Below are 26,699 nucleotides of genomic sequence, written 5' to 3'. Positions count from 1 at the left end.
GTGTGCTAAAACTGGTTCAACAAGTCTGCATATGCGAACAGAGTCTTCCAGGGAACAACTTTGCAGTTCAGTGCTTTTGCGCAGGAACAGTTCTTATGGGAGTTTTTGGAATAAGTCAGTTTTGACCTCTGTTGACTTACAGGACTTGCTGAGTTACAGAACTTAAGGAACTTGACCAACTTTGAAGTTTTTTGTGACTTGAGACTTAGTTGATTAAGCTTGGAGCTTAATCTGCTGATCACGACGAATTTTTGGGGAGGGGCCCGCTTTTTTAGCCGTCGAAATTCACGCTGAGATACCGCCTTTAGAAATCATCGATTTTATAAACTTAAGCTTTATAATAAGCTTTTCTAGCTTTAAGCTAAAGCTTCTAAACTTCTTGGCTATGGAGATGAAGCTTACTGTCACTGTATAAAAACGTCTTGATAAAAGAGATGTAGGAGTGGTCCTCCGCTTTCCCAGGCTGGTCCTTCGTGATAAAAGGCTATAGACAGAGGTTCTTGACTGCCAGGAATCCACCCATATCGACCGTTCACGATGAAACTGATTGTAGAGCTTGATCGTTCCAGGAGCTCCACCTTCGCACAAGATGGGTAGCGACTGGAAGCTCTCAATCTCAACTTCGCTCTGATATCACTGGTGCATAGATCGGATGCTGTATGCTCGCGTAGTGAGCGCCGAAAGGTCCCCAAGAACAAAAGAACTCTACTTTTTGCACAAAACTCAAGGTAGAAAGCATGCACTACATGAACAAGAGACCAATTGGGTGCAATCTCCCCCCACGCCTTGTGTAAGCACTCCACAAAGCATGTATTTTATGTATTAATTATCTTCAAGCTCAAATAATAGCCCAAATTACAAAATAGCACGCTTTTGGCTTTTGAGTTTGCTTTAGCACAAAATAAAAATAAAGCTAATGGACGGGCATCCAAAGAGTCAGGCATACCTAATGTAATGTCCAAATACAAATATTATAATTGTGCGCCCATGCGCATACAAAATAATAAATAAATAAATAAATTTTATATATATATATAAAAGTGATAACTCGAATACACGCTATCCTCCAATGCTTTTCTCCGCCACTGCTACAATCTCTACACATCAACTGAAGCATTCACAATCGTTAGTAAAATAATACAATTAAACCGACAAAAGTGAATACCTAGTAGTCTTCAGCTACATAAATAAATCAACTGGTTAGAAATCAATCATAACCTTAATTTATCACGAGTGCGCACTCTAAAGTCATAAACGTTTATTAATTTAATATGTATTTTGCGGAATCACCCGCTATGGAATCACCCATGTACACACTAAATTAATGAAACGCTCGAAAAGGATAGGCGTCCCCATCAACTTCTCACACAAAGAATCCACTTTGTGTATAAGCCCTAGTCAACAAAGTTTACGGAATCCACCGTAAAACCTCACGGAATCCACCATGGCATGGAATCCACCGCGAAATATGCCTCCTGGCATCAAGTTTTCCATTAGATAAGATATAATATTGTAAGGTGCGTGCCCATTGGCTATCCAAGCACGCTTTTAGCAGTCTATCGAGAAACAAATCTAAGCGTCATTGCCCAGCACTCCCATGGAATGTTCCGAGTTTTTTCACCTAGGGTTTCTCAAATCCGCCTCACAACGAAACGTTCACGGCTGAACCCACTAGGATCAACTTGAAATTTGGGCTCCTAATGGCCAAGGTCTCCTAATAGCATTCTAGCATCAGATCCTGGAAATCCTACTTTACGCAAAGATACCCAAGTCGAAGCAGATCCATGCCGCACTTCGTTCAAAAGAGAATGGGAAATGAGAGGGATGCACTGCTCAACCTCTCTGCCCGTAGTGCATAGTGTCATTCCGGTCCCCTAAAACAGCATGAATCGAGGTTCTATCCTAACAATTTCTAAGGTCGAAGACGGTAAACCTTGTGAGAAGCCTCCTAGTTCTCTAAAACCACCCTTCCGTAGGACGGACCCGTCGGGGGTTTCGCCCACCCACTTCCTTTAATAGCTTTATTTTTCTAATTAGGTCCTACCACATTTATGTGTGACATTTAAAGTCAACTTCATTAATTAAGCCTTTTAGGGAACAAGGTTCATTCGCATAACTTATAGCACATATACGAAAATAGAACAAAGTAATCTATTGACAAACAAGTTTCTTAACTTATCTTCAAGTTAATCTTTGTCTCCTGCCCATAGATGAGAATTTATATATCCCTTATGCCCTGCAGAAGTAACTGGTCCAAATCACATGGCACCACAAATTCAATCCTTTATCTAGAATAGAATCTCCCAACATGCCTAGACGTTGGGGGCCATGGAGGTCATCAACTCCATTCTAGACCTAGCAAGGGGTGTCTAGAGCTCCACCTGACCCGCAAGCTATCTAGGAGTGAAACATCATTCTCGTGGTTGGTCTTTTCACCACTCGACCTTCAGCCCATGAATCGAGCAGTGCCCTCTTGGGTTAAAATCGGCGGTGTGATCATGGAGGCGATCCACCCGTGCAACATATCCTTCATTAATTAAATCTTTTAAGAATCAATCACAAACAAGGCATTTAGTCCTAATATCATTTTCTAGAAAAACATTCATTTATTCCCATGGCAACTTGTCATCACAGACCCTTGCCATGCATTTAGCATAAATCACAAACACTTGAAACAATCATCCAAACAACAACTAACAACTAGTTGAATGTAAAAGCATTTAGGATGTTGTTAGATCAACCAACAAAAAACCAATTGTATTCTTGCCAAACAATGCAAGAATAGTAGCGATAATCGCATATATGTTTTTTCCCTTTGAATCAAATTGCTATTCTATGTAAAATTTACTTAACATTTGTATGCATAATTTTTAATGTCATGATTATGCCATTCATAACCCTTAACCGATTCCTCCTTGTAATTGCTCTATCAACGAACAAGCCATATGCAACTAGGTGCAATTAACTTTTCTTAATACATGTACTTTGCAAGCTCGATCTTTTGAATACGTGAGATCAAATTTATCCCTTCCGATGACATATACTCGTGTATCATAGTATGGGGCCTAACGTCTCTCATACAAGAATCAAAACAAGCATTTATCAATTTGGAAATACATTACTTACGAACGGTACTGCAATTGGATTGACGGTGATGCCTTCATCTGAAGCCTCGTTGTTAGTTAGCGGATTGCCATCCGTATGTGACATTCTTCATTGGGGCCATCGTCTGCAAGTAGACTCAAGAGATTAAGAAGGCGGAATAGATTCGAGATGGGAGAGTGTAAGAGAAGATGGTTAAGTCCAGGATCGAGATAGAGGGAATTGAGTTAACTCTCTCCCTTGCAGTCTCTCGCGTCACTCTTCTCTCTCTCTTTCTCTCTCTCTCTCTCTCGCTCTCCCTCACAATCTCTTGGAGGGGTATCCTTCTCTCTACCTCTCTCTCGCAGCCTCTCGGGGTCTCCTTATGCTCTCTTGTGCCTCCCCATGCCTCATAATTTATAGTGAATTAGAGAAGAGGGCTTGTGGCTGTGAAGTGGAGCTCTTTGTGGAGGGGAATCTTGGAAAGATTAGTGATCTGATGCTCAGATCATAAATCTGATGGTTCCATTGGCTTCGAAAGGGGGTAAAACTACAAGATACTTGCTTAAAAAGCTCTCAATTCACTCCTTCTTCTTTTCTCTGTTCGAAGTGCTGTCTGCTGCTTGTAGACTGCGATCGCGGCGTGCTCGACTTCGCAAATCCCTCTCTTTTTTTTTCTTTTTATAAAATCTCCAAAACTAACTAAAGCATCACTTGTCTTTTCTTTTAAATGACATCTAGTTCTAGAAATCTCCATATCTTTTTTTGGATAATATCTAAAATATACTAATTTTGCCCAAAATCGAATATTTTTGGACCATCCAAACTATACACATTAATACAAGTGATTAATATAGCTCATAAGTCTCGTTCACGTTGTAACTTACGTGAAGGGTGGCTATGGTCCTTGTCAATCCGAAAAAAATATTAGATTTACGACTCTCGATTTTTTAAATAAAATATTTTTAATTAAATAAAAATTATTAGTTATTAATGTTAGATAGTTTTTACCTTAGTTAGTCTTTAGTTAGTAATCTTACTAACTTATTATTTGATTAACTGACTTTCAAACTAACCAACTAACTTTTATTGTGTGGAAATATTACAAATATCTAAATCAAATGTCACAACACATTTCTCAACATGTAGGTGGCAAAAACATTGATGATCATTTGCATTCAAAAAGTAAGCTTTAGATTGATACAATGTATCTCTCAAGGAGGGGATTAAAGACCACCAAGTGAGACTAAGAGGCAAATCTAGCTAGGCAAAGAGATGTCCTAGGAATAGAAAAACTCCTTTAATAAGGATTTGCAATCAAATATTTTCACGAGATGATTAGGGTACAACATATGCATAAAGACTCTGGGGTTTTTATTGTTTTGTAGAGTTTTTCTTCCATATGGCAGCTCCAAGAATTGAGCTTGCATGAGTTATAGAATAGTTTATTAATTGCACTACCACAATCATCTAGAGAAAAACCCTTTTTGTTGAGATTGGTAGATGTAGAACTTCTATTTGAAAGTGCATGTAGCTCCATTCTATTGCAAAAGTTTTTTGGTTTTGTACCATAGTGTCCTCATCTACTACCATGTAAGTGAAATGTTGGTTGAGAGTTTCCTCTCTTTGTAGGTTGTGGAGTGGCTTTTGGGTTGTTCCTTTGTGTTGGGAGGATATGTTTGTCAATGAGCTTTATGGCCTCTCCTGTGAGGTGTCCAAGTAAGCTCCCACCCCTATGTGTAAGGGACTTTTTTATGGCTGCGAGGACTAATTCTCTATAATAGGCAAAAACTTAAGAGGCTTTAATGAATTCATACATGTCATTGATCCATTTGAACAAAATAATTATGGATTCCTCTAGTGATCTTCCCACAAAGATTTTATCGGCATCATATGCACATTTTACAAATAGTTGAGCATAATTCATGCATCCATATGAATTTTTGGCATCCTTCTTGCCATTAGGTTCCTTATGTGCCTTGGTGGCCACACATAGCCCATAAAGGGACGAGCATCTTCCACCTTCAAAGTTTGCATGGAGAATGGACCAAGGAGTGGGTCATATCGATGAGGGACGAGACACCTTCCTGTGCAAGTCTTGAGTATTCAAGAGCTTGTTGGTCTTTTTTCCCTGAGAGAAGATGCCACATTTCAATGAGAATGGGTGCCAACAATGTATAGGTATTGAAGGTCCATGCTTTGTTATTATTTGTTGGAAGAAGGATTTCAAGTTATTTTAGGGAGATGAAAGTGTCCACATAAAGTGGTTCATCCTTTTTAGTAGCCCATTCACGGGTTCCCAAGTAGTAGCTAGAATATTGGCTCCCTATTTTGTAAATGCTAGTAGAAAAAATGAAGTATAACCAATTGGTCCCAATCTAGGAGAATAAGAAAGGATTTCAAAAGTTTAGTGAGGCCTATGATTTTCAAATGTAAAAGGAATGTTCCATGTTTTGAACCCTTGTGGATTAAGCTTGAAAATTGTAAACACTTGCACTTGAAATGGAGAGAGAGAGAGAGAGAGAGAGAGAGAGAGAGAGAGAGAGAGAGAGAGAGAGAGAGAGAGAGAGAGAGAGAGAGAGAGAGAGAGAGAGAGAGAGAGAGAGAGAGAGAGAGAGAGAGAGATTATGCCTTGGAAATTCCTAAGTAGTTCTTGTAAGCACATGGTAGAGATAGGGGAATACGATTCATGGATGGCTTGGAGGTAAAGGTTTTTTAGCTTTTTAAGTAAGAAAAGTGTATCTTATTAAAAGCACTAAAGTACTTAGAAACATAGCCTTATAATTCCATCTAAAAAATTTACCCCACTTATATTCAAAACAATTATTGTCACTTATGATGCACTCTAGCCTCATGGCTTCCCAATATTCTACATTTCAATGATGAAAGTTCATCCTTAAAAGAAGCACTCTTGTTTACAATATGTCCACATATCATGCAAAAACACTTGAACATTGGATATTACAACATCTAAAAGTAGAGTATGACATATACTAAAAACCTAACCTAAGAGGTTAACCAATATGTAGTGGCTAAACTCATATATAATCAACATGTTAATCAAATGAAGTTTTAGAAAAACGAACAGATGGTTGGATGCATCGTGCCATCGTGATTAGGAGGAAAAGTATTGTGTAGCATTGCTTTGAAGGCGGAGTGGAATTTGACTAGCTACCAAGATCACTAGGGTAAATGAGATTTGGGACCCCATTTTACACAAGCATTTTTCATGTCGGAAGGAAACTGTAAACCATATTGCCGCTTGTTTGTTTGTCCTAACTTGAGACCATCAATTGAATGGTTAATGTGAAGAAAATTCAAAGTAACCTACAAGGCAATCAAAAACTAGAGATTGGTGCTTATCTAGGCATTTTGGATGATTTTGAATCTGTAGAAAACTTTCTTCTTTGAGCTTTACTTCATTCTATCATGAGGTAATGAAGAGACAAAGGGATATCATGATATTAATCGAGACATTTCATTTATCACGAGAAAATCAAGATATATTTCATAGACACTTAGAAAAAGGAAACTAAAATTAAAAAAATTTGATGAAGTCCCTTTATTTATCATGACAAAGAAAAACAAGATTTGAAAATGAGAAGTTTAACCAACCTCCACCCGCGCAACACACACACACACACACACACACACACACTCTTTCATCACAAGTAGAATTTGAATACCGTACGAACAGGAAAATAAAATTTGAAAAAGAGAAACCTCTCTCACACACACACACACACACACACACACACACTCTCTCTCTCTCTCTCTCTCTCTCTCTCTCTGTGCCCACCCCGTGTCCTCCCCCGAACCAGCCCTCCGGCCCCTCGCCCCCTCCTCCTCCGTGTCTGTCTGTCTGCCTGTCTTTGTTCCATTTCCTCGTTCTCTGGCGGGAAGTCTTTGGCTGTTCATTGGCAATATCAACGGGACTCAAGAACGCGCGCACACGCAGATACATATCTCTTCACGAGATCTTGGTCGTACAGATGGATCTGGAATGATGGTGTTGCAGGGAGAGAATGGCAAAGCTGGGGAGAAACCGCAGTGGCCGCTTTGCAGGCAATGCAATTGAGAATGGGCCTCTGAGCAGGTTCCTTCGATTCGCCATCCAGTCGTTGCTTTGCATTGCATCTCTTACGCTTGGCTTTCGCCTGTCGCGTGAGGCTCTTTTCATCCTGGTATCCCTCTCAGCATCGGAGGGTGCCATTTCCAGCTCTGAACTCACCATTCATGATAGAATCCATCATGAGAAGGCATCTGCAGATGGGAATGACATAGCATTGAGGTTCCCCTACATCAAAGAGATTAGGAATGATCCAAAACCTCTTGCAGTGCGTCCTCCCCTGAAGGAGAGAGTGCACACTTTGAGCGGCAAGAGCAGCAGAGTCAATGTAGGAAGGCATGAGATTCTCATCAGAGAATGGCCCCACCCTCATCCTGCCCAGATGGTTGTTGCACACCAGTTCATTGAGCTTGTGCAGCATGAACAGAGGCTTAGCCATGGGATCAAATATAGAAAACAATTCCTGGTTGTCACGCCAACATATGTACGTACATTTCAAGGGTTGCATCTCACCAACTTGATACACACTCTCAGAGTCGTGCCAAGCCACATCATCTGGATTGTTGTTGAAGCTGGTGGTGTAACTAATGAGACTGCTACCTTGCTTTCAAGCTCACAAGTTTTGTATTACCATCTGGGTGTTAAGGAGGCTATGCCTACAGCTTGGGAAGACCGCTGTCGATTGGAGTCGCAGCTACGCGTTGAGGGATTAAGGTGTGTAACTTTTAAATGGTTTATTCAAGCTGCTTTACACAGACTTTATCAAACTCCTGTGCAAGCCCCATGACATTTAAGCTAAACTGGAATATCTAGGTTCATAAGGGAGCACCAGCTAGATGGACTAGTTGTGTTTGCTGATGACAGCAATACATACAGTTTAGGCTTCTTTGAAGAGGCACAAAAGGTGAAATGGATTGGAGCTTTCTCTGTGGGTCTTTTATATGCTGCTGGCACGCAAATGTATTCAAAAGAGGATTCCGAGCTTGATCATAACCTCCATTTAGTCACATCAGAACACAAGGAAGGTTTCCCAATTCAAGGTCCAGCTTGCAACTCAACAGGTCACCTCATAGGTTGGTATGTCTCTAAAGATTACATGAGCACTTTTCCAAGTGGAGGTCTGACACCTCTTCAGAGGTTAGAATGGGCTGGATTTGTTCTCAATGCAAGGTTGCTATGGGAAAACTCTGAGAAGCCTGAGGGAGCAAGGAGCTGGAATGAACTGTTTGATGGGTCTGGATCATCCTTTGAAACACCTCTTGATCTGGTTCAGGGCAGTATGATTTTAGAGCCTCTTGGAAATTGTGGTCGCACTATATTATTATGGTGGCTTCGCATAGAGGCTCGTGCCGACAGCAAATTTCCATCAAGGTCAGAGAAGCCCCTATTTACAATTTCTTTAAGTAGTTTTATTAGGGGTGGTTGTCTGATCCGTTTTTGCTTGTGTAAGATATGACATGTGCTTTCCTTTTTATGGTTTTCAAAAAGGGCTTTTGTCTCATCATTTTTGATTTGTAAGGTGTGATGTTGAACAATGCCTTTACATTGTTTTTCTTGATAGTCTAAAATTGTTGTTGTTGTTGGGTGGGCTGTCCTAATTGGTTTTATGATATGTGCTTTCCCCTTTTAGTTTATGGTTCAGCTAAACCCTTTCTTATTATGGTAATTAAGCCTATATGCTGATTGATCACTTGCAATTAAGCATCTTAGCCTTCTATGTGTAAATGTGTTAATTAAGATTTCTTATATTTTCATTTCTTTGTGTGGTTGTAAAGGTCCTCCCATCTCACATGCTATAGTGTGCTAATGTATGTTGCATGTAAAAAGCTAATATGTAATAGCCAAGCAGGGAAATTCAATGCACTGCTTTGTTGTGTAGTGGCACATTTGAGAGCAGCAAGAATGATGACTTGCACTTTGAAGATTAGTGTGTTGGAGTTAAGTGGATTGTGTGGGTTGTGTAGGTGACGTGCAACTATGGGGGTTGGTGTTTTTGAGTCATGTTTCTGTGTTTGTATGGGTAATTACTAATGTGAGGCGCCTATATAAAGGCAGCCCATGGCCAGCTAGGGAGGCAGATGTGAGAGAGCTTGAGGTATAGGGAAAGATGGAAGGTGATGGACATATCATCATATCATGTTGAAGTGAAGCTCGTGGAGAAGAGTTAGAGTTGCAAAGCATAAAGTTGAGAGTTGATGGAGGGAGAAAGAAGATGACAGGAGACCGAGTTTGAGGAGTAAGATAGAGGTGTTGGTAGCAATGAAGTTGAGGAGTAGCTATGGTGGTGTATGAAGAAGCATGATAACAAAAGTGTGGTGAAGTTGAGTTGTATATGGAAGGGAAAGAGAGATGTGAAGGCTACAGTTGCTTGCGTTAAAGACCCAATAATCTTATAAGAGTACTTGGAGAGGTATGAAGGTGGCTTGTGGATTGGAGGTGATATTGTGGGTTCAACCATACTGCTTCACATGCAGCAAAACAAGTTGCCTTGTACTCTGCTTCAGTAGAAGACAATGCCACTGTTGGCTGCTTTTTACTAATCCAAGAGAAAATTCTTGAATCCAAAGAGAAACAATAATCAGAAACAGACTTTTTGGAATCACTGTCTCCTGCCCAATTTGAGTCACAGTTTTCCACAAGAGAAGTTTTGGAACTGCATGTGATACCATAGTCAAGAGTTTCCTTCAAGTATCTAAGCACCTGCATCCCAGCTTTCCAATGACTCTCATGAGGTTTGTTTGAGAACTTGCTCAAAACACCAACAACAAAATTGATATCTGGTTTGGTGTTATATAAGTAGATTAGACCTCTTGTACCTTCCAATGTCTGCTAGTGTTAATGTATCCTCAACGGATAACTTTGCATTTACCTCCATAGGTGTAGCTATCTCCTTGCATTCGGTCATACCAAATGCCTTCAAGATCTTCCATGCATACTTTTTCTGAGAGATGAAGATCTTTCTTGGCTCTTGCCAGACTTCAATTCCTAAACAATAGTGCAGCAAGTCCAAGTGTGTTATTTCAAACTCAGAACTCAAAGCCTTTCGAGTTTGGTTGTTCATATCTTCATAGTTACCTATAATAAGAAGATTGTCCAGATATAAGACAATCACTACCGACTTTTCACCATCCTTGCAAACATACAAGTTAGTATCCGAGGCACATCTTTTGAAATTTAAGCTTAAAAAGAACTTATCTATCTGCTGGTACCATGCTCTGGGGACTTGTTTTAGCCCATACAATGCCTTCTTTAGCTTACACACTTTATTCTCAGAAGGGGGGCCTAAAATCCTAGTGGTTGAGCCACGTATAGCTCCTCCTTGAGGTCACCATTTAAGAACACTGACTTAACATCCATTTGGTAAATTGGCCATTGCTTGTGGGCGGCCATTGCAAGTACTGTGCGAATAGTGGTCATTTTGGCAGTTGGGAAAAATGACTCTTGAAAATCGAATCCTTTAACATGTGAAAATCCCTGGGTAACCAGTCTGGGTTTGTACTTTTCTAAGGTACCATTAGCCTTGATACTTTATCTTTTAGATCCACTTGGTGCCAATAGCCTTCCGCTTTGTTGCTTCCAAGTATCATTCTTCATTATGTTGTCATACTCGGCTTGCATAGCTGTCTTCCATGTTGGATCTGCAAGTGCTTCTTCTAAGTCAGTTGGTTCCTTTACTTCTCTCATAATCTCAGCTATCAAGGCCATATTGACTATTTGAGTAGAAGCTTTCCTTGTTCCTCTATTCTCTGAGACCTCCTTGGTCCGTCTGCCTTCTCCTCAACAGATATAGGCATAGGATTATTGTGGTCATAGAGTTGCTTCACCCAATGTGGCAATGGCTTTTCTAGTGGGGTGATGTCAGGTTGGTGAACTTTTTTCTCATCATTTGAAGATGGTGCTTCCTCCTCCTCAAGGATAGAAACAGCTTTTGGGACAGGTTCATAGTGGACGACTTTTTCGCTTGATGAGAAAGTGGAAGAACTTGCCTTTTCCTCCTTCACTGTATGCGGTTGCTCCTTGAACACCACATCACGACTCGCGATGATCTTCTTTGGTTCTTGGTTATATAATTTGTAAGCCTTCTGTTCATCACTATAACCCGAGAACATGCATTTTCTGCTTTTTGGTTTTAACTTGCTTCTCTTTTTATTTGGAATATGTGCATAACATTTACATTAAAAAATTTTGAAATGTGAGATAGATGGTTTCTTACTAGTGTAAGCCTCGTGAAGTGTTTTTTCCTTGAGAGCCTTTGTGTAGCTCTGATTTAGAATGTAGATTGCATTATTAATAGCTTTAGCCCAAAAACAGTTAGGCAATCCCTTGCTCTTAGCATGCATCTTGCCATCTCCACAATGGTGCGATTTTTGTGTTTCACAATACCGTTTTGTTGAGGTGTGTGAGGTGTCGTCAATTGACGCTTGATCCCTTTGCTCTTGCAAAAGTTTTTAAACTCCTTGGAGTTGAACTCACTACCACCGTCTGTTCTAAATTTCTTCACACTTTTCCCTGTTTCATTCTCAATAAGTTTTAGCCATTCTTTAAACTTACCAAAAGCTTGAGCCTTATTACAAAGGAAGTACATCTATATCTTCCTACTGTAGTAATCGATAATTAATATAAAATAAGATCTCCCCAAGGCCTGTGTAGGCATCTTATCCCACAAGTTAGCATGCACCAACTCTAGAGGAGTGGTGCTCTATTCTTGCTTTCCTGTGGAAATGTCTTTCTCTGTTACTTGTCCATCATACAAGCTTCACAGGGTTTCTTCAATTTAGTCATTGTAGGTAGGTGAGCAACCATATCTTGCTTTTGCATCTCCTTCAACATTACAAATCCGATGTGTCCAAACCTTTTATGCCAAAGCTTAATTGTGCCCACTCCAGCGGTGGTTGTAAGAGCACTTAGCTCATACATGTTGTTCCTTCTTTCTCCTTTGTCAACAACTTTACCAACACTGTTGAGAATTTGTGCACTTGTCTTTTTGAACCTCACTTCATGACCAAGATCAATTATGGTAGCAACTGATAACAGATTTCTCCTAATTTTGGGAACATACAATACATTTGAAAGCTTTTTGACTTCACCATTTGCAACAACAAAAGAAATAATACCTGTGCTCGTAGCAGGGCATTTTGCATCATTTTCAACCATCACAATGATGGATTCTTGTGGAGGTTGCATAAAACTATATAGACCTTTCTTGTTGGTCATGTGCCAGGAGGCTCCACTATCCAACATCCATGAGTTAGTGGTAGATTCTTCTTGCGTCGAGGAGTACACTACCTCAATGGTCGCCATGAATAACTTTAACTTTGCTTTAGCTATATTGGCTGTATCTTTCCCTTTACTTTTAAGGGTACCATTCTTTTCATTTGCCTTCTTGACACGACAATTTGTGATTGCATGTCATTTTTTCTTGTAGTAGAAGCACTCTCCTTGAAACTTCTTCTTACCGCCCTTATTTTTTTTGTCACCATTATTTTTGGTGGAGGAACCACCTTTGCCTTTTGCATTGGCAAAGAATGTAACATTTTTATTGTTGCTTTCTTCTCGGGCTTTTAGCTTCAACTCCTCCATTAATAATGCACAAAACTCCTCAAAAGTCAAAGCTTGAGGTTTTACCTGAGTATTAAGGGCAATTACTAATCCATCAAACTTTTGTGGACAAATTTGAAGACATCTTCGAGCTAGCTCCTCGCTAGTCTTTTGTATCCTAGCGCCATCCATCTGGTCTCGCAGATTCTTAATCCGAGTGATGAATGCTTCAGCCGTCTCTCCTTCAACAAACTTCTCCGTTGCTAGTTGATTCTCCAAGTTTTGAATCCTTGTTTGGTTTTGCGTTTCATACTGACTCCTCAGTATATTCCAAGCCTCTAATGCTCTGGTTATATGTTGAATCAAAGTCAGAACATTGTCAGAATATCTTGTAACTAAGGTACACAATGCATTTGCATTCCTTTGTTTTCAAGCTCGTAGAAGATCTGCATTCGAAGGAATCATTACACTAGAATTTGATGGGTCAGGGGTAGGCTGTGGTTCTGCGTCAGTCCCTAGTATAGTCTCCAAAAGCTCTTAAGAATCAAGGACAGTTGTAATTTTGAACTTCCACAAGGTGTAGTTTGTACTATCTAACTTGCCTTTGCTAAAGGTTGGTGGATAAGTCCTCAATGTTTGAATAGTTAGTACAGTAGCACCACCTTCTGCACTGCTTCTTGATGCATCAGAACTGCTTCCGGAAGATGGCATCGTTCCTTTTTGCTGTTGAAGCCTTTGCCTCTTGTATACTCTTCGATCCCTAGAGTCTTTTTATACCACGTAAAAATTACACTGCGCAGCGAACAGAATCTGAGAAAGAGATGGAGAGTACACAACAGATAAAAGGAGAATAAAAAAACTCTTTAGCTCCAAACAACTAATACAAAGATGACTCTGTCCACGTGTGCGCTTCCATTGTGAAGCTTAGATGGTGATCTAGACAGAAGATAAGTGAAGAGCTTAAGGCTAGGTGGAACAACTCTGACTGGGTGAAAGATAGATAATGGATGGCTGTGAAGGGGTTTAGCTTTGATAGCCCGCGAAGGCGGTTGGTAAGTTGGCTTGACCAACTTACCATATGAGCCTCCACTAGTTGGCCAGGGAATATTCTAGGGAATATTTCCTTTACGGTCGGGCCAGGGGCGCTACCCTTGGACTCTTGCCAGGGAGGCCTCTGGCCCCCTTGGGATCCCCTAGCCAGGGGGCCACTTTTGCGGACCTCAGATCCCAAAGTAGGAGCCATTGATAACTTCCTTACCTCGCAACTTAATGCAATGTGTCTCGAGTTGCTACTAGCTTAACTATTTTGTCTAACCCAAAGATTAGACCCACAACGGTCACCTTTTTGTCATCCGGTCACACAGATCTCATTTGACATTCAAGTCAGGACTCTAATCAATATCGGGGCTCACATATGGCTTCTTCTCATAATGGGAGCCTTACAACATTGAGCACCATGGATCATTGGTGGCACCTTATGAGGGTGGGGCATTGACCATATCTAACAAACTCTAGGTGATTGTAGAGGATCGTAATGTTGATGCTACTAATTATTAGATATGCTTAATGCTCTACCTTTGTAAGGTGCTAATGATGATTCATGGTGCTCCAAGTTGTAAGGCTCTTATTATGAGGAGAAGCCATGTGTGAGCATGGATATTGGTTGGGTCCTGACTTGTATGTTAGATAAGGTCTATGTGAGCGGATGTCAAAAAGGTGACCTTTGTGAATCTAGCCTTTGGGTTAGATAGAGTAGATATGTTGGTAGCAACTTGAGGCACAATGCATTGAGTTGTGGACGGAAAAGGGAATATTCATTAGAATATTTCTTGGTTGACTAGAGAAGATTCATAATATGATCGGACAATCTGACTAGACTATCTTTTGGGCTATAAAAGCAAGACCCTTTTAAAGTCATCGTCAATCTATCTTTCACCCAATCAAAGTTTTTTCAGCTAGCCTTAAACTCTTCGTCTATCATCTGTCTGGATTGCCATCTAAGCTTCATAGTGGAAGTGCATGTTGGGAATAAAGGCCTCATGCCTTTAAATGTGCTCGGGTGTCAACACACCCTTAGCACTTGTACTTACACATATATATCTATCTAAAAACCTAAAGGTACACACTCGTCATTCTACTTACAAACGTGCACACTCTCTGCTCTGCTCTCTCTCACTCTCTGTCTCTGTGCGCGCAACCAACACTTGCTGTCTTGATCTTCATGCCTCTCTTGTCACTACAAACTGGTATCAGAGCTGTGGTTGAGGTGTTCATACTTCTCAGAGTTCGTGCAGGTCAATAGGTCACTTTTTTGTCAGCTGACAGTTCGCAGGTGCAGGTGTAGGTAAAAAACGTCATTTCCAAACAAACGATAGGTCGTTTCTTGACTTGGCAAGCATGCGTGAACTAGGTGACACCTTTCAAGTGCATAATAGGTCAGCGACTGACTGGCGGTAGCTTCCAAAGTGGGCAAAACCCCTCCCCCCTCAATGCGTTGGACTTGCGTGGATTGGCGCGGACTGTAGGCGTGGCATCAGGCGGCGCTTTTTTTGCAACGTGATTGTAGGCTCTAGTCACGTCGCAAGTAGCTCAACGGGGTCACAAACTCCAGTTATTGTGATAGTTGACCGGGGTTTTTCCAAGTAACGCAAGTTTGACGGGCAGCTGACAGGGCTCTAGTCCCATCGCAGGTAGGTCAACGGGGTCACAAATTCGTTTTTTTCCTTTAAAATTCTTCTTGAATTTTCCCTTGGCCTGACGGGGATTCGCATGCATAAGCACAAAATTCAGATTTGTGCATATTTTGGTCGGAAAATTTGGGGCTTTTCTTAGAATTGGGGATTGTGATGCAGAGCACGGTCATTTGTCTCAAAATTCGAGGAATTTTGTGACATTTTGTCCTCGACATTTGGGGCTTGCTTATGTACATGCACAAATTGGGCTGAAATTTACCCAATTTCTCGACATTGATGCACTTTGGACCCCGTGCAATTTGGGGCTTTTGCAGTTTGGGCAAAATCAGTGCAGCATTTGGTCATTTTATGTACATGCAGGTAGAATTCCACGCAATTTGGACATCAACACTTGGTAACACTTGGGGGTTTTGCTGAAATTGCTCTATTTTGGCAAAAATTGGCATGTTCTATGCATGACAGAGAAAATGCAGATGTGTGGTTGATGCTTTGAGAACAAAAATTTTGGGGCTTTTGACCGTTCGTGTCAAATTTTATGGCCATGGGTACATGTACAACAGAAATTACAGCTAAAATTTGGGATTTCTCATGTAATGTGATGCAAATGCCCTTGGAACAGCTGTAATCAGTTGTGGAATGCTGTAGCACATGGTTTGGTGCTTTTAAAAATTTATTTTCAGATCTGAAATCTGTGCTTTTGCATGGTCATTTATTGCTGATTGGTACTTGTTTGTACCTTGGTCACTTGGGTGATAGTTTGGGCTTGCATTTGCTGATTTTTTGGTCACATTTGGGCTGAAAATCATGGCTGGCAGTAGTGACAGCAGTAATCTCATGCACATAAAGAAGCTTGAAGGAGCACATAACTTTGCAGTTTGGCAAAAACAGTGCTACAATATCCTATTGCAAAAGAAGCAAGCAAATCCGATTAAAACCAAAGATACAAAGCCCGCGGACATGGTACGGGAAGATTGGGATGAATTAAATGAGCTTGCATGCTTAACCATAGAGCTATCGATTTTCGATGCCTTGCTGTTCAACATTGAAGGTTTGGATTCTGTATATGCTATTTGGACTAGATTGGAAGAACTGTATTCACAAAAGAGTGCTACAAGCAAAGTGTATTGGTTGAAAAAGCTTATGGATTTACTTATGAAAGAGGGTACATCAATGTCTACTCACTTGAGTGAGTTTAACTTCATTTTCAGCCAACTGGTTGCCTTGAAGATCATGATTGATGAGGAATTTAAGGCTACTTTCTGTGCACTCGACCAGAGAGTTGAGATACATTCAGGATTGCTATGAGCAATTCTAATGTGATTCTTTTGTATGTTGATGTAGAGAGTGCTTTACTCACAGAAGAAATGAATTGGCAGAACAATGCATCCAGTAAGTTTTCTAGTGCTTTGCATACTGGGGGCATATCACAACAGAAAGGCAAATATGATAGCAAGGGACGCAATAAATCACGTGGCAAAGATGTTGAATGCCATCATTGTGGTCAGAAGGGTCACTTTAAACTTGATTGCTATAAATGGAAGAAAGAGAAAGAAAAGGGCAAGAAGACGAATGATAGCAAGGAAGAGAAGGACAGTTAGTCTAAGAAAAGCAGTGTAAAAATTGAAGAGGTAAATGTAGTCACTCGATTCAGGTGCTTCCTTAATGTCACCCGTCATCATGAGTGATTCCCTGCCTATACAGGGGGTCGACATGGTGTTGTCCATCTTGGAGACAACTATGCATGTGAGATTGCAGGTATTGGCAGTGTGCAGTTACAGTTTCAGCATGGCTCTGTCTTCACACTTCAGCATGTACGACATGTACCTCAGCTCCAGAAGAGCTTGATTAGCACAGGGCAGCTAGATGATGGTTTTCATATCACCTTTGGTGATGGAAAGTGGAAGATGTGTAAGGGATCTAGAGTGATTGCGAGAGGGTGTAAGAGTGACACTTTGTATCCACTTCTTGTATCTTTGAGCTGAAGGCAAAGGTTATGAGCTGGAGAGCATGCTGTACTCCAAATGGATCTTGAAATGCAACAAGGTAGCCTTTATATGTCGAATATCGGCAAATGTAGCTAGAGAGGTTGGATGTGATGTAGACAAGTAGTGCAAGAGAGAGAGACTAAAAACGCAGGTACCTGAGGAGAGAAAAAATTGGGCGACAATTGGAAGTAGACGACTATGTGGAAGATGAAACTCAGCAAACAAAAGCTGTGGATGATGGCAACTGTGTTTGACAGATGGCGATAGCAGTAAACACAAGAATTTGGCCATAGGCAATAGCTCTAGGGTACTAGGTGACAATTGTAGGGTGAAGACGACAACTATAGGATATGGATGAAGGTCGGAATCAGACGCAAGATAGTAGTAGATAGCTGTGGGAAGCTTTGATAGCGATGCCCTTTGCAAATGGGATATGGGTTATAGAGATACAGCTGAAACTTACAAAAATGAGATTGAGAGAGAGTGGTGGGTTGTAGGTCTACTTATAGAAAGTTTGGGGGACCCAAATTAGGGTTTTGTATGCGGGACACAAGAACTCTCTAGGATCGGGTTTCTTTTTAGAATAAGAAGGTTTCTTTATTAATTGTATATTAGGATTGCTTAAGTCAAGCTAATGCATTTTTAGCTCAATATCCTCTCTCAGGCCCAAAATTGAGCCGTGAGAAATAAGCCCTTTTATGTTGATGTTCTTTTATCCCAAGGTGTTCCATTCCAAAGCAGTCAGGGCATTGGGCAAAGGTTACTCTCGTCCGTTGCCCAATGATCCACCAAGACTATAGAGGCGATGGTTATCTTTCTAAGGGAGCCCTAGTAATCACCCCAAAGAGAATAAGGCATCGGGCTAAGAGTGCTCATCAGCTGCCTAGGGGCGTGCTAAATTCTACAAAGGTAGATGGAATTAACAATGGGTTTTTGTTTTTTTTTGGGTGGTTGACAAAAAAAGACTTGTTGTAATTTATTCACAAGATTTAGCTTTAAGTGGGAGTTTCAAATTAGTGTTTGTTCCATTGAGTCATTGTGCCCCGAAATACGGGAAATAAGGATGGATAGTCTCACTACCTTCATAAAATAGGCAAAACAATTTCACATACTACTAGGATAAGTGCTTAAGGATTCCTAAAGGGATGTGTGTGTGTCAATCTTATGGAAAATATATATAGAGAGAAGCAATATGACGTGGGAGCAGGCCAAGAAAGGGCAGCATGCAAGCATTGGAAAAAACTACCGTTAGGAGATTGTTATGTGCAATGCCATGAGTATAGTGGATCCGGAGTCGACTCTCCAAGGGTAATTGAAAAGAGATAAATACGCATATATACATGTTTACATTTACATGAACAGAATGCTAATGTATGGGGTAAAGCAAAGGAACATGCAAGTCTTCATGCTCAAGTAGAATGTGATGCAATGGTGCCACACTTGGTGCCCTTGTAGGAAAATTGTTCACTTGTCCAAGTGTCCTTTTACAATCATGTCATCTTAATAGTGTGGATGAAGTAATAAATATTCGTAATGTACAATGCAAAATACATAAATGTTTGAAGGTCAAAAATTGTAAGTATCATCACTTTCACTATCAAGAGAAGGAAATTGTCCCCTCTCAAAGTGGAAGGATAAGTAAGAGGGAAGTAGCCTCTCCCCGTTAATCAAAAGAAGTAGGAGGCTATATCCAAGCCGATCTATGGTAGGAGATATTAGCCTATTAAGTGCCTTCGTCAAAATATTTGCAAAATTGTCATTAGATTGCATAAACTCTAGGCGAATGGTGTCTAGCTTAATTTATTCTTTGGTAAAATGGAAATGAATTGCCATGTGTTGTATCTAAGGAGTGACGATAGGATTGCTCGCAAAGGCAATGACACGCTGGTTGTCACAGGAGACAATTGTAGGCGACTTGTAAGGAAATTTAAGCGTGGCTAGTAAGTTTCTCAGATAGATAGCTCCATAATAATATCGAAGAGAGTCCGATACTCTACCTTGGTTGTGAAAGTCACCACTGTCTTGTGCTTACGGCTAGTCCAAGAGATGGGTGCCATGCCTAAGATGTAGAGTTAGCTGCCATGGAATTTGTTGGGTGTTAAGATCTTGCCTAGCCAGAATCAATGTACTTGCAAGCATAAACCATAACCATAAGTTAGTTTGTAATTACAGGTACATCTCAAATATCTTAACACACAAAGATAAGCAATCAATGAGACATTCTAGATGCATGAAAATGCTGAGTAAGCAAACTAACTGAGTATGTAAGATCTAGTCTAGTATGAATCGACCAAAGTAATTTTTCTACAGCAAAATGATATGTATGAGCATCAAAAAGCAGACTCGATGTACCCTTGTGTAGATGGACGGTGGGATCAAGAGGCGTGGCCACTGACTGTGTCTGATGAGTTCAATATTGCTCCACCAGTTGTAGGGCGTACTTCTGTTGTGATAGAAAGATCACAACAGAAATATACTTTCCTCAAATCCAACAATCTCCATCCCTAAGAAATAAGATAATAAACCTAAGTCTGTTATCTTAAATATAAAGCAAAGTTTTTCCTTGATATTTGCTACAGCTGTAGAATTTGAGTCAGTGAGTAATATATCGAGAACATACAATAGGATAGGGTTGAGCCCGTGCTAGTGGTGCACACATAGGAATTTGGATCATAGGGGATAGAATGGTATCCATGAGTTTGTAAGAACTCATCCATCTTGTAGTATTAAGACCTTGGTGCTTCCTTTAATTCATAAAGAGCTTTTTGCGAGTGGAATACCTTTTTAGTCGTGTTAGTGGAAAAAAAGCCAAAAGGTTGTTTCACATAGACTTTTTTCTCTAAATAACCGTTCAGAAAGGCACTTTTGACGTCCATTTGATAGATTGACTAACCGTGGTGAGCGGCAAGTGCAACCAACATACGAAATGATGTCAACCGAGCGATAAGTGTGAAGGTTTATTCATAGTCAATGTTGTGCTTTTGTATGAAACCTTGCACTATAAGGCGAGCCTTGTATTTGTCTAAAGTACCATCAGCCTTTAGCTTGGTCTTAAAAATCCACTTCCTTTTGATGATCGGCTTGTAATGAGAATGATTCACTAATTTCCAAGTCCCATTTTGATAAATACTATCTAGTTTCTTCTCCATAGCCTCACGCCAGGAAGGATCTTGGAGAGCCTCTTGCCAGTTGTTGGCTTAGAATGTGACATATAATCAGTTGTAAACAACGATGCATATGAAGCTTGAGGGACGAGCTGAGCAGACCTTTAGGGCTCTTTAGAGTGGAATTCGGTGGAAGGATCCTCGAATCTTGCATGGCTTGTTGGTACCAGTGAGGTAACGGGTCTTGTGGAGGAGGCCGAGAAGTTGAAGTATAAGTGGGAAGGTCAGGAGGAAGTAGTAGATCCGGCTCAAAAGGCACAATCTCAAATGATGCGAGCGGAGGTAAGGACACAGAGTCTGGTGTAGGAGATTGCAGTGTGTCCCTCTCATCAAAGACAAAATCTCTCGAAACAATCACCTTTTTCGTTTGAGGATCGAACAAACAATAGGCTTTTGCTTTGGAAGAATAGTCCACAAAGATCAAGAGATTTGCTCGAGGAATAATCTTTCCTATCTTGTCATCAAAAGTGTACATATAAGCAGGACTATTGGAAACTTTGAAGTGAGAAATAACAAGCCAAGAGCCAAAAAATGCCTCATATGGAGTTCTTTTAGGAATCGTCGCAGTTGGACATTGGTTAGGGATGTACACAAAAGTGTTAACAGCCTCAACCCAAAGGTGCTCAAGGAGCTCAGCTGCGAACAACATAGAACATACCATATTTATGGTTTTCTGGTTTCTACGCTCTACAAGTTCATTTTGTGTGGGGGAGTTGATAGAGGTGAGCTGGCTTGCAATGCCTTGCTCTTGTAGAAACTTAGAAAACTTGTGGGAGGTAAACTTGTCGACAGAATTGTCAAGATTGTGGGAGAGAAGGAAGGAGTCTCGCTTGAAGCTTTTTTGCTTGCACAATGGGGGAAGACACACAAGGGTGGAGGCTGAAAACAGTTTTCCTCTTCTTAGTTGTGTAAGCCAAAAGAACTCAAGTACAAAGAAATAGAAGAACCCTATATATGGGTCTCAAACCAAACTCAACTAACTAAGGTGGCATACTAACTGAGCCACGAACTAGAATAGATAAGGATAGCTATCATGTAGCTATTATTCATGGGCGGTGTACCAACCGCGTCTGCAACTGACAAGTCGGTGACATAAATGCACAACGGTCACCCTGGCGTATCACGAGTGGAGCTCGATATCTCAACACTCCCCCTCGAGCTCAATCCCAATTCCTGCACACCAAGCAGGTCTCTGAACTTGCGCAGCTTCTCTGCGCCCAATGCCTTCGTGAATATGTCAGCTACCTGATCTTCTGTGCTGACATAAACTAGATCAATAAGACCTAGTAAAACCCTCTCTCGCACATAGTGATAATGCACCTCAATGTGCTTTGTTCTAGCATGATAGACTGGGTTATTTGCCAAGTGTATACTACTCATGTTGTCACAATAAATGACAACTGGCCCATCTGTAGACTGATGCATATCATAAAGTAGCTTATGCAACCAAGCTACCTCACATGCAGCCATTGCTGCACCCCTGTACTCAGCCTCTGTGCTCGACAAGGCAACTGTAGGCTGTTTCTTGCTGCTCCAAGTGACTGCAGCACTCCCAAAAGAGAATACATATCCACTGGTAGATCGTCTATCAGAAATACTATCAGCCCAATCAGCATCAGTGTATCCATGCAACTGTATCTGAACCCCAGTCTCATAAAATAGTCCATACTGCAATGTGGACTTCACATACCTAAGTATGCGTCTAGCCGCATCCAAATGTGGTTTCCTTGGAGCCTGCATAAACTGACTTACCAATCCAACAGCATAGCTCAAATCTGGCCTGGTAATAGTCATATAAATTAAACTTCCTACTATGCGTCTGTACATAGTAGGGTCTTCTAGAAGCTCACCTGCATCTGTGCTCAGCTTCACATTTTGCTCCAAAGGAACTGAAATAGGCTTACAGCCTGTCATCCCATATTTGGACAGCATGTCCAATCCATACTGCCTCTGCAAGAGCTGTATCCCACTTGGTGATCTAATCACCTCAATGCCCAAGAAATAACGCAGCTCTCCCAAATCCTTCATCTCAAACTTCTGCTTCAATAGCATTTTCACATGAAGGATATCTTCATCACTGTCACCTGTCATAATCAAATCATCAACATAAATGACAAGCAGTATAATACCTTTCTCTGTTTTTCTTACATAAAGTGAGAAATCTGCCTTGGAAATCTGAAAGCCAATAGTGACAAGATACTGTCCTATCTTGTCAGACTATGCTCTAGGTGCTTGCTTCAAGCCATACAAGGCTTTCTTCAACCTGCAAACAAACTCAGGATGAACAGCATGCACATAACCTGGTGGCTGCTCCATATAGACCTCTTCTTGCAAATCACCATGCAAGAAGGCATTCTTTACATCCATCTGATGTAAAGACCATCCCTTTGATGTAGCCATAGCAATGACTGCTCTTACGGTTGCCATCCTTGCAACCGGACTGAATGTTTCTTCATAGTCAATGCCATATGTTTGTGCATACCCCTTGACTACTAATCTTGCCTTGTATCTGTTCACAGAACCATCTGCATTGTGCTTCACCTTATAAACCCACTTACAGCCAATTGCATTCTTACCTTTAGGCAAAGGTACCAATTCCCATGTAGCATTTGCTTCCAAGGCATCCATTTCTTCATCCATGGCTTTCTCCCATTTTTCTTTTCCCATGGCTTGCTCAAAAGAAGTGGGTTCTGGTTCCTGTATCACCTTGACCATATATGCATAGTGAATGGCTGTAAATCCATCATATTTCAGCCTATCCACAGGATACCTAGCTCTCGTAGACCTGCGCAAAGTAGGTTCACTCCCAGGTGCTCTCAAAACATCCCTGGTCTTCCTTACTCCAGGTGTAACAATAGAAGGAATACCCAACTCATCATCAATGCTCTGCTCTGAGCCACTGGATTCACCATCCACATAAGAGTGACCTGCATTCACATCAAACATGGGCTGATCAACTTTCTCTTTTCCTTTTCGTGATACCTGTATACCACTATCTGCATTGCTTTGAGAAGAATCTCCTGATCTCAATCTGCCTGTCCATGGCGAAGAATGTGAACCACTGCTAGAGGACGCTCCAGGTCCACTAATATTTTGTGACTGCTGCTGTGAATTTTGTGCAGCATTACCATTTTGTGCATCTACATCATCAATCACATTTACTGGTTTATACCAGCTACTCATCTCATCAAAAACATCTCTGCTCACTGTAAACTTACGAGTAGAAGGGTTATAGCATCTATACCCTTTTTGCTGCAGAGAGTAACCAATAAAGATGCACTTCTCAGCTTTTGGATCCAACTTGGATCTCAGCTCATCTGGCACATGTACATAGGCAATGCAATAAAAAATTTTCAAATGAGAAATATCTGGTTTTCTACCAGTATACCTCTCCTCTGGAGTCATTCCATGTATTGCTGCAGTGGGAGTCCTGTTCATTATGTAGACTGCTGTAGCAACTGCTTCAGCCCAATAAAAATCTGGCAAGTCTTTTTCATTGAGCATGGCACGAGATACCTCTCCAATATGCCTGTTTTTCCTTTCTGCAATTCCATTTTGTTGTGGGGTATAACTGCATGAATATTGCTGCTTTATGCCATGCTCCCGCAAGAACTTTGCAAACTCATTTGAGAGGTACTCTCCCCCTCCATCTGACCTCAGGCATTTTATTTGCAGACTTGTTTCTTTTTCAGCCATAGCTTTAAGGGTTTTGAAATGCCCAAAAACTTCACTTTTCTTTTTCATAAAATACACCCAAACTTTTCTGCTATAGTCATCAATAAAAGTGACAAAATAATGACAGCCTCCAAGAGATGCAGCTTTAGTAGTCCACACATCAGAGTGGATTAATTCCAATGGCTTCTCACTCTCTTGAACATGTCTAGGAAATGGTTTCCTTGCATGTTTTCCAAACTGACAGGCTTCACATACCTTATGCATTTCTGCAACCTTGAATTTGGGCAATCCTGTAACAATATTTTGAGCCTGCATTGATTTAAGTCGCTGTACATTAACATGACCAATGCGTTTATGCCAGATATCAATATCTGCAACTACACCGGTCCCATGTGCAAACATTGCTGCACTCAATTCAGACATGTCTGCATCCAATGTAAACATTCTGCCCTTCTTCTTTCCTTTTGCTATCAAGCGACCTTTATTTTTCATATCCTCAACAAAGCATCCATGAGGATTAAATCTGACCTGCAAGCCCTGTTCAACCATTTGACCAACTGAAACCAGATTCTTGGTGATATTCGGGATATGAAATACATCGGACAGGTATTTCTTTTTCCCACCCTGCATAGACAAGGGAATTTTTCCAATCTGCACAATAGGATGTGTAGTATCATCACCAGTCTCCACAAATCCTGGTTTTTCCATTTTCTTTGCATCCTCCATCCATTCTGCATGACCTGTCATGTGGTTTGATGCACCTGAGTCAACATACCATACATCATTGCTTTCTTCTGCACTTGTCATAGAATTGTTCATGTGCTGCACCATGAACAAATGCTCATTTCTGTCATCACCCTGTCTACTAGAAGATGCATAATTCCCTTGTTGCAGTTTTCCATTCATGATGTCATTCTGCTTTTTATAGCAGTCTTTAGCCATATGACCCATTTTACCACAGTAGTAGCATTCAACATTACTGTTTGCATTTTGGCCTCTTTGCCATCCACCACGACCTCTTTGGCTCCCCCTGCCTCTAGAGTTACCACGTCCTCCTCCATAGGACTGGTTTTCTTGAGTTTGCTGCATATTCTGATTTCTGCCACGGCCTCCAAATCGGCCTCCTCTACCTCTGCCTCTACCTCTTCCAGCATTTGAGTAGAATACAGCTTCTTTTGAAGTTCCTCCTGAAGAAGATGCACCACCATTTCTCTGTTCCTCAGAAATTAGAAGAGCAATCAACTCCTCAAAATCAGGAAATCTTTCACGAACTGAAATGGATGTCCGAAACTGTGCATAATCCTTTCCTAGACCATTCAAGGTCACGGAAACTAAATCATCATCTTCCACTGGCGACCCAATGGAAGCAAGTGCATCTGCAATCTTCTTCACCTTCATGTGGTAGTCGTTGATGCTCATACTTTCTCTTTGCACATTATGCAACTCTTGCTTGAGCTGCATTTTCCTGGCTTGCGTATTTGTGCTATACATTTTTGACAAAGTATCCCATGCCTCCTTTGGCGTACTTGCATCCTGAATATGCACAATCATAGAGTCTGAAATACTGATAGACAGTCAATACATAACTTTCCTGGCTCTCTCATGCCATGTTTTAAATGCCTGCATTTGTTGTTGATTGGGAACATCAGGAAGAACTGGTTCTTCTTCATTTCCTGCAACAAATTCCCAATATCCTTTTCCCATAAGGAAATTCGTCATTCTAAACTTCCATGCTTGGAAGTTGTTCTTGTCAAGCTTTTCAGTGACAATCTGTGAAAGAGAATCAGACGCCATTACAGAATACTGCAAGAAATTCTGTCACTGTAAAAAACACAGCTTCACCCTCACAAGGGTAAATCTGCAAAACTGGCGAAAGTGGTATTTGACCACACAGTCACTTCCTAGTGACGATTTTGCATAAACAGGAACCAAGGATGATTCTGAAACTCCCAATGTCTCTGCGCACAAGCATACGATGCAATTTCTACAGTAACTTTTCACCGACCTGTAGAACAGTGGTCGCACAGCATAAAACTGAGCCTTTTCTTGAGTGCGTGCAGAAAACTTCCGTCTGCAAAACAGGCCCCGAAATGGCCTCAAATCAAAAAAACAAGGTCGCCGAGGGCTTACCAGACCACCGCGAGCTTGGCTTGCTTTCTTGAGCTCCTTACCACGAACAAGGCTCTGATACCATGTCAAGATTGTGGGAGAGAAGGAAGGAGTCTCGCTTGAAGCTTTCTTGCTTGCACAATGGGGGAAGACACACAAGGGTGGAGGCTGAAAACAGTTTTCCTCTTCTTAGTTGTGTAAGCCAAAAGAACTCAAGTACAAAGAAATAGAAGAACCCTATATATGGGTCTCAAACCAAACTCAACTAACTAAGGTGGTATACTAACTGAGCCACGAACTAGAATAGATAAGGATAGCTATCATGTAGCTATTATTCATGGGCGGTGTACCAACCGCGTCTGCAACTGACAAGTCGGTGACATAA

The 26,699-nt window shown here is 41.0% G+C and overlaps 1 protein-coding gene across 1 annotated transcript in view; it reads left to right on the top strand.

The window, feature by feature from the left end:
- Window positions 1-6,868: 6,868 nt before the first annotated feature.
- Window positions 6,869-26,699, top strand: part of LOC148033324 (putative beta-1,4-xylosyltransferase IRX14H) — a 31,066-nt gene continuing 11,235 nt past the window's right edge. Inside the window, exons 1-2 of the mRNA XM_087681234.1 lie at window positions 6,869-7,864; window positions 7,964-8,521. Of these exons, the coding sequence (XP_087537360.1) occupies window positions 7,107-7,864; window positions 7,964-8,521 (1,316 nt within the window). The 5' untranslated portion in view covers window positions 6,869-7,106. The remainder of the gene's footprint in view (window positions 7,865-7,963; window positions 8,522-26,699) is intronic.

This window comes from Lygodium microphyllum, chromosome 7 (assembly GCF_053477565.2).
Source record: "Lygodium microphyllum isolate KBCC chromosome 7, Lygodium_microphyllum_v1.1.10, whole genome shotgun sequence".
Taxonomy (NCBI): Eukaryota; Viridiplantae; Streptophyta; class Polypodiopsida; order Schizaeales; family Lygodiaceae; genus Lygodium; species Lygodium microphyllum.
This window is presented reverse-complemented; position numbering and strand designations above follow the sequence as displayed.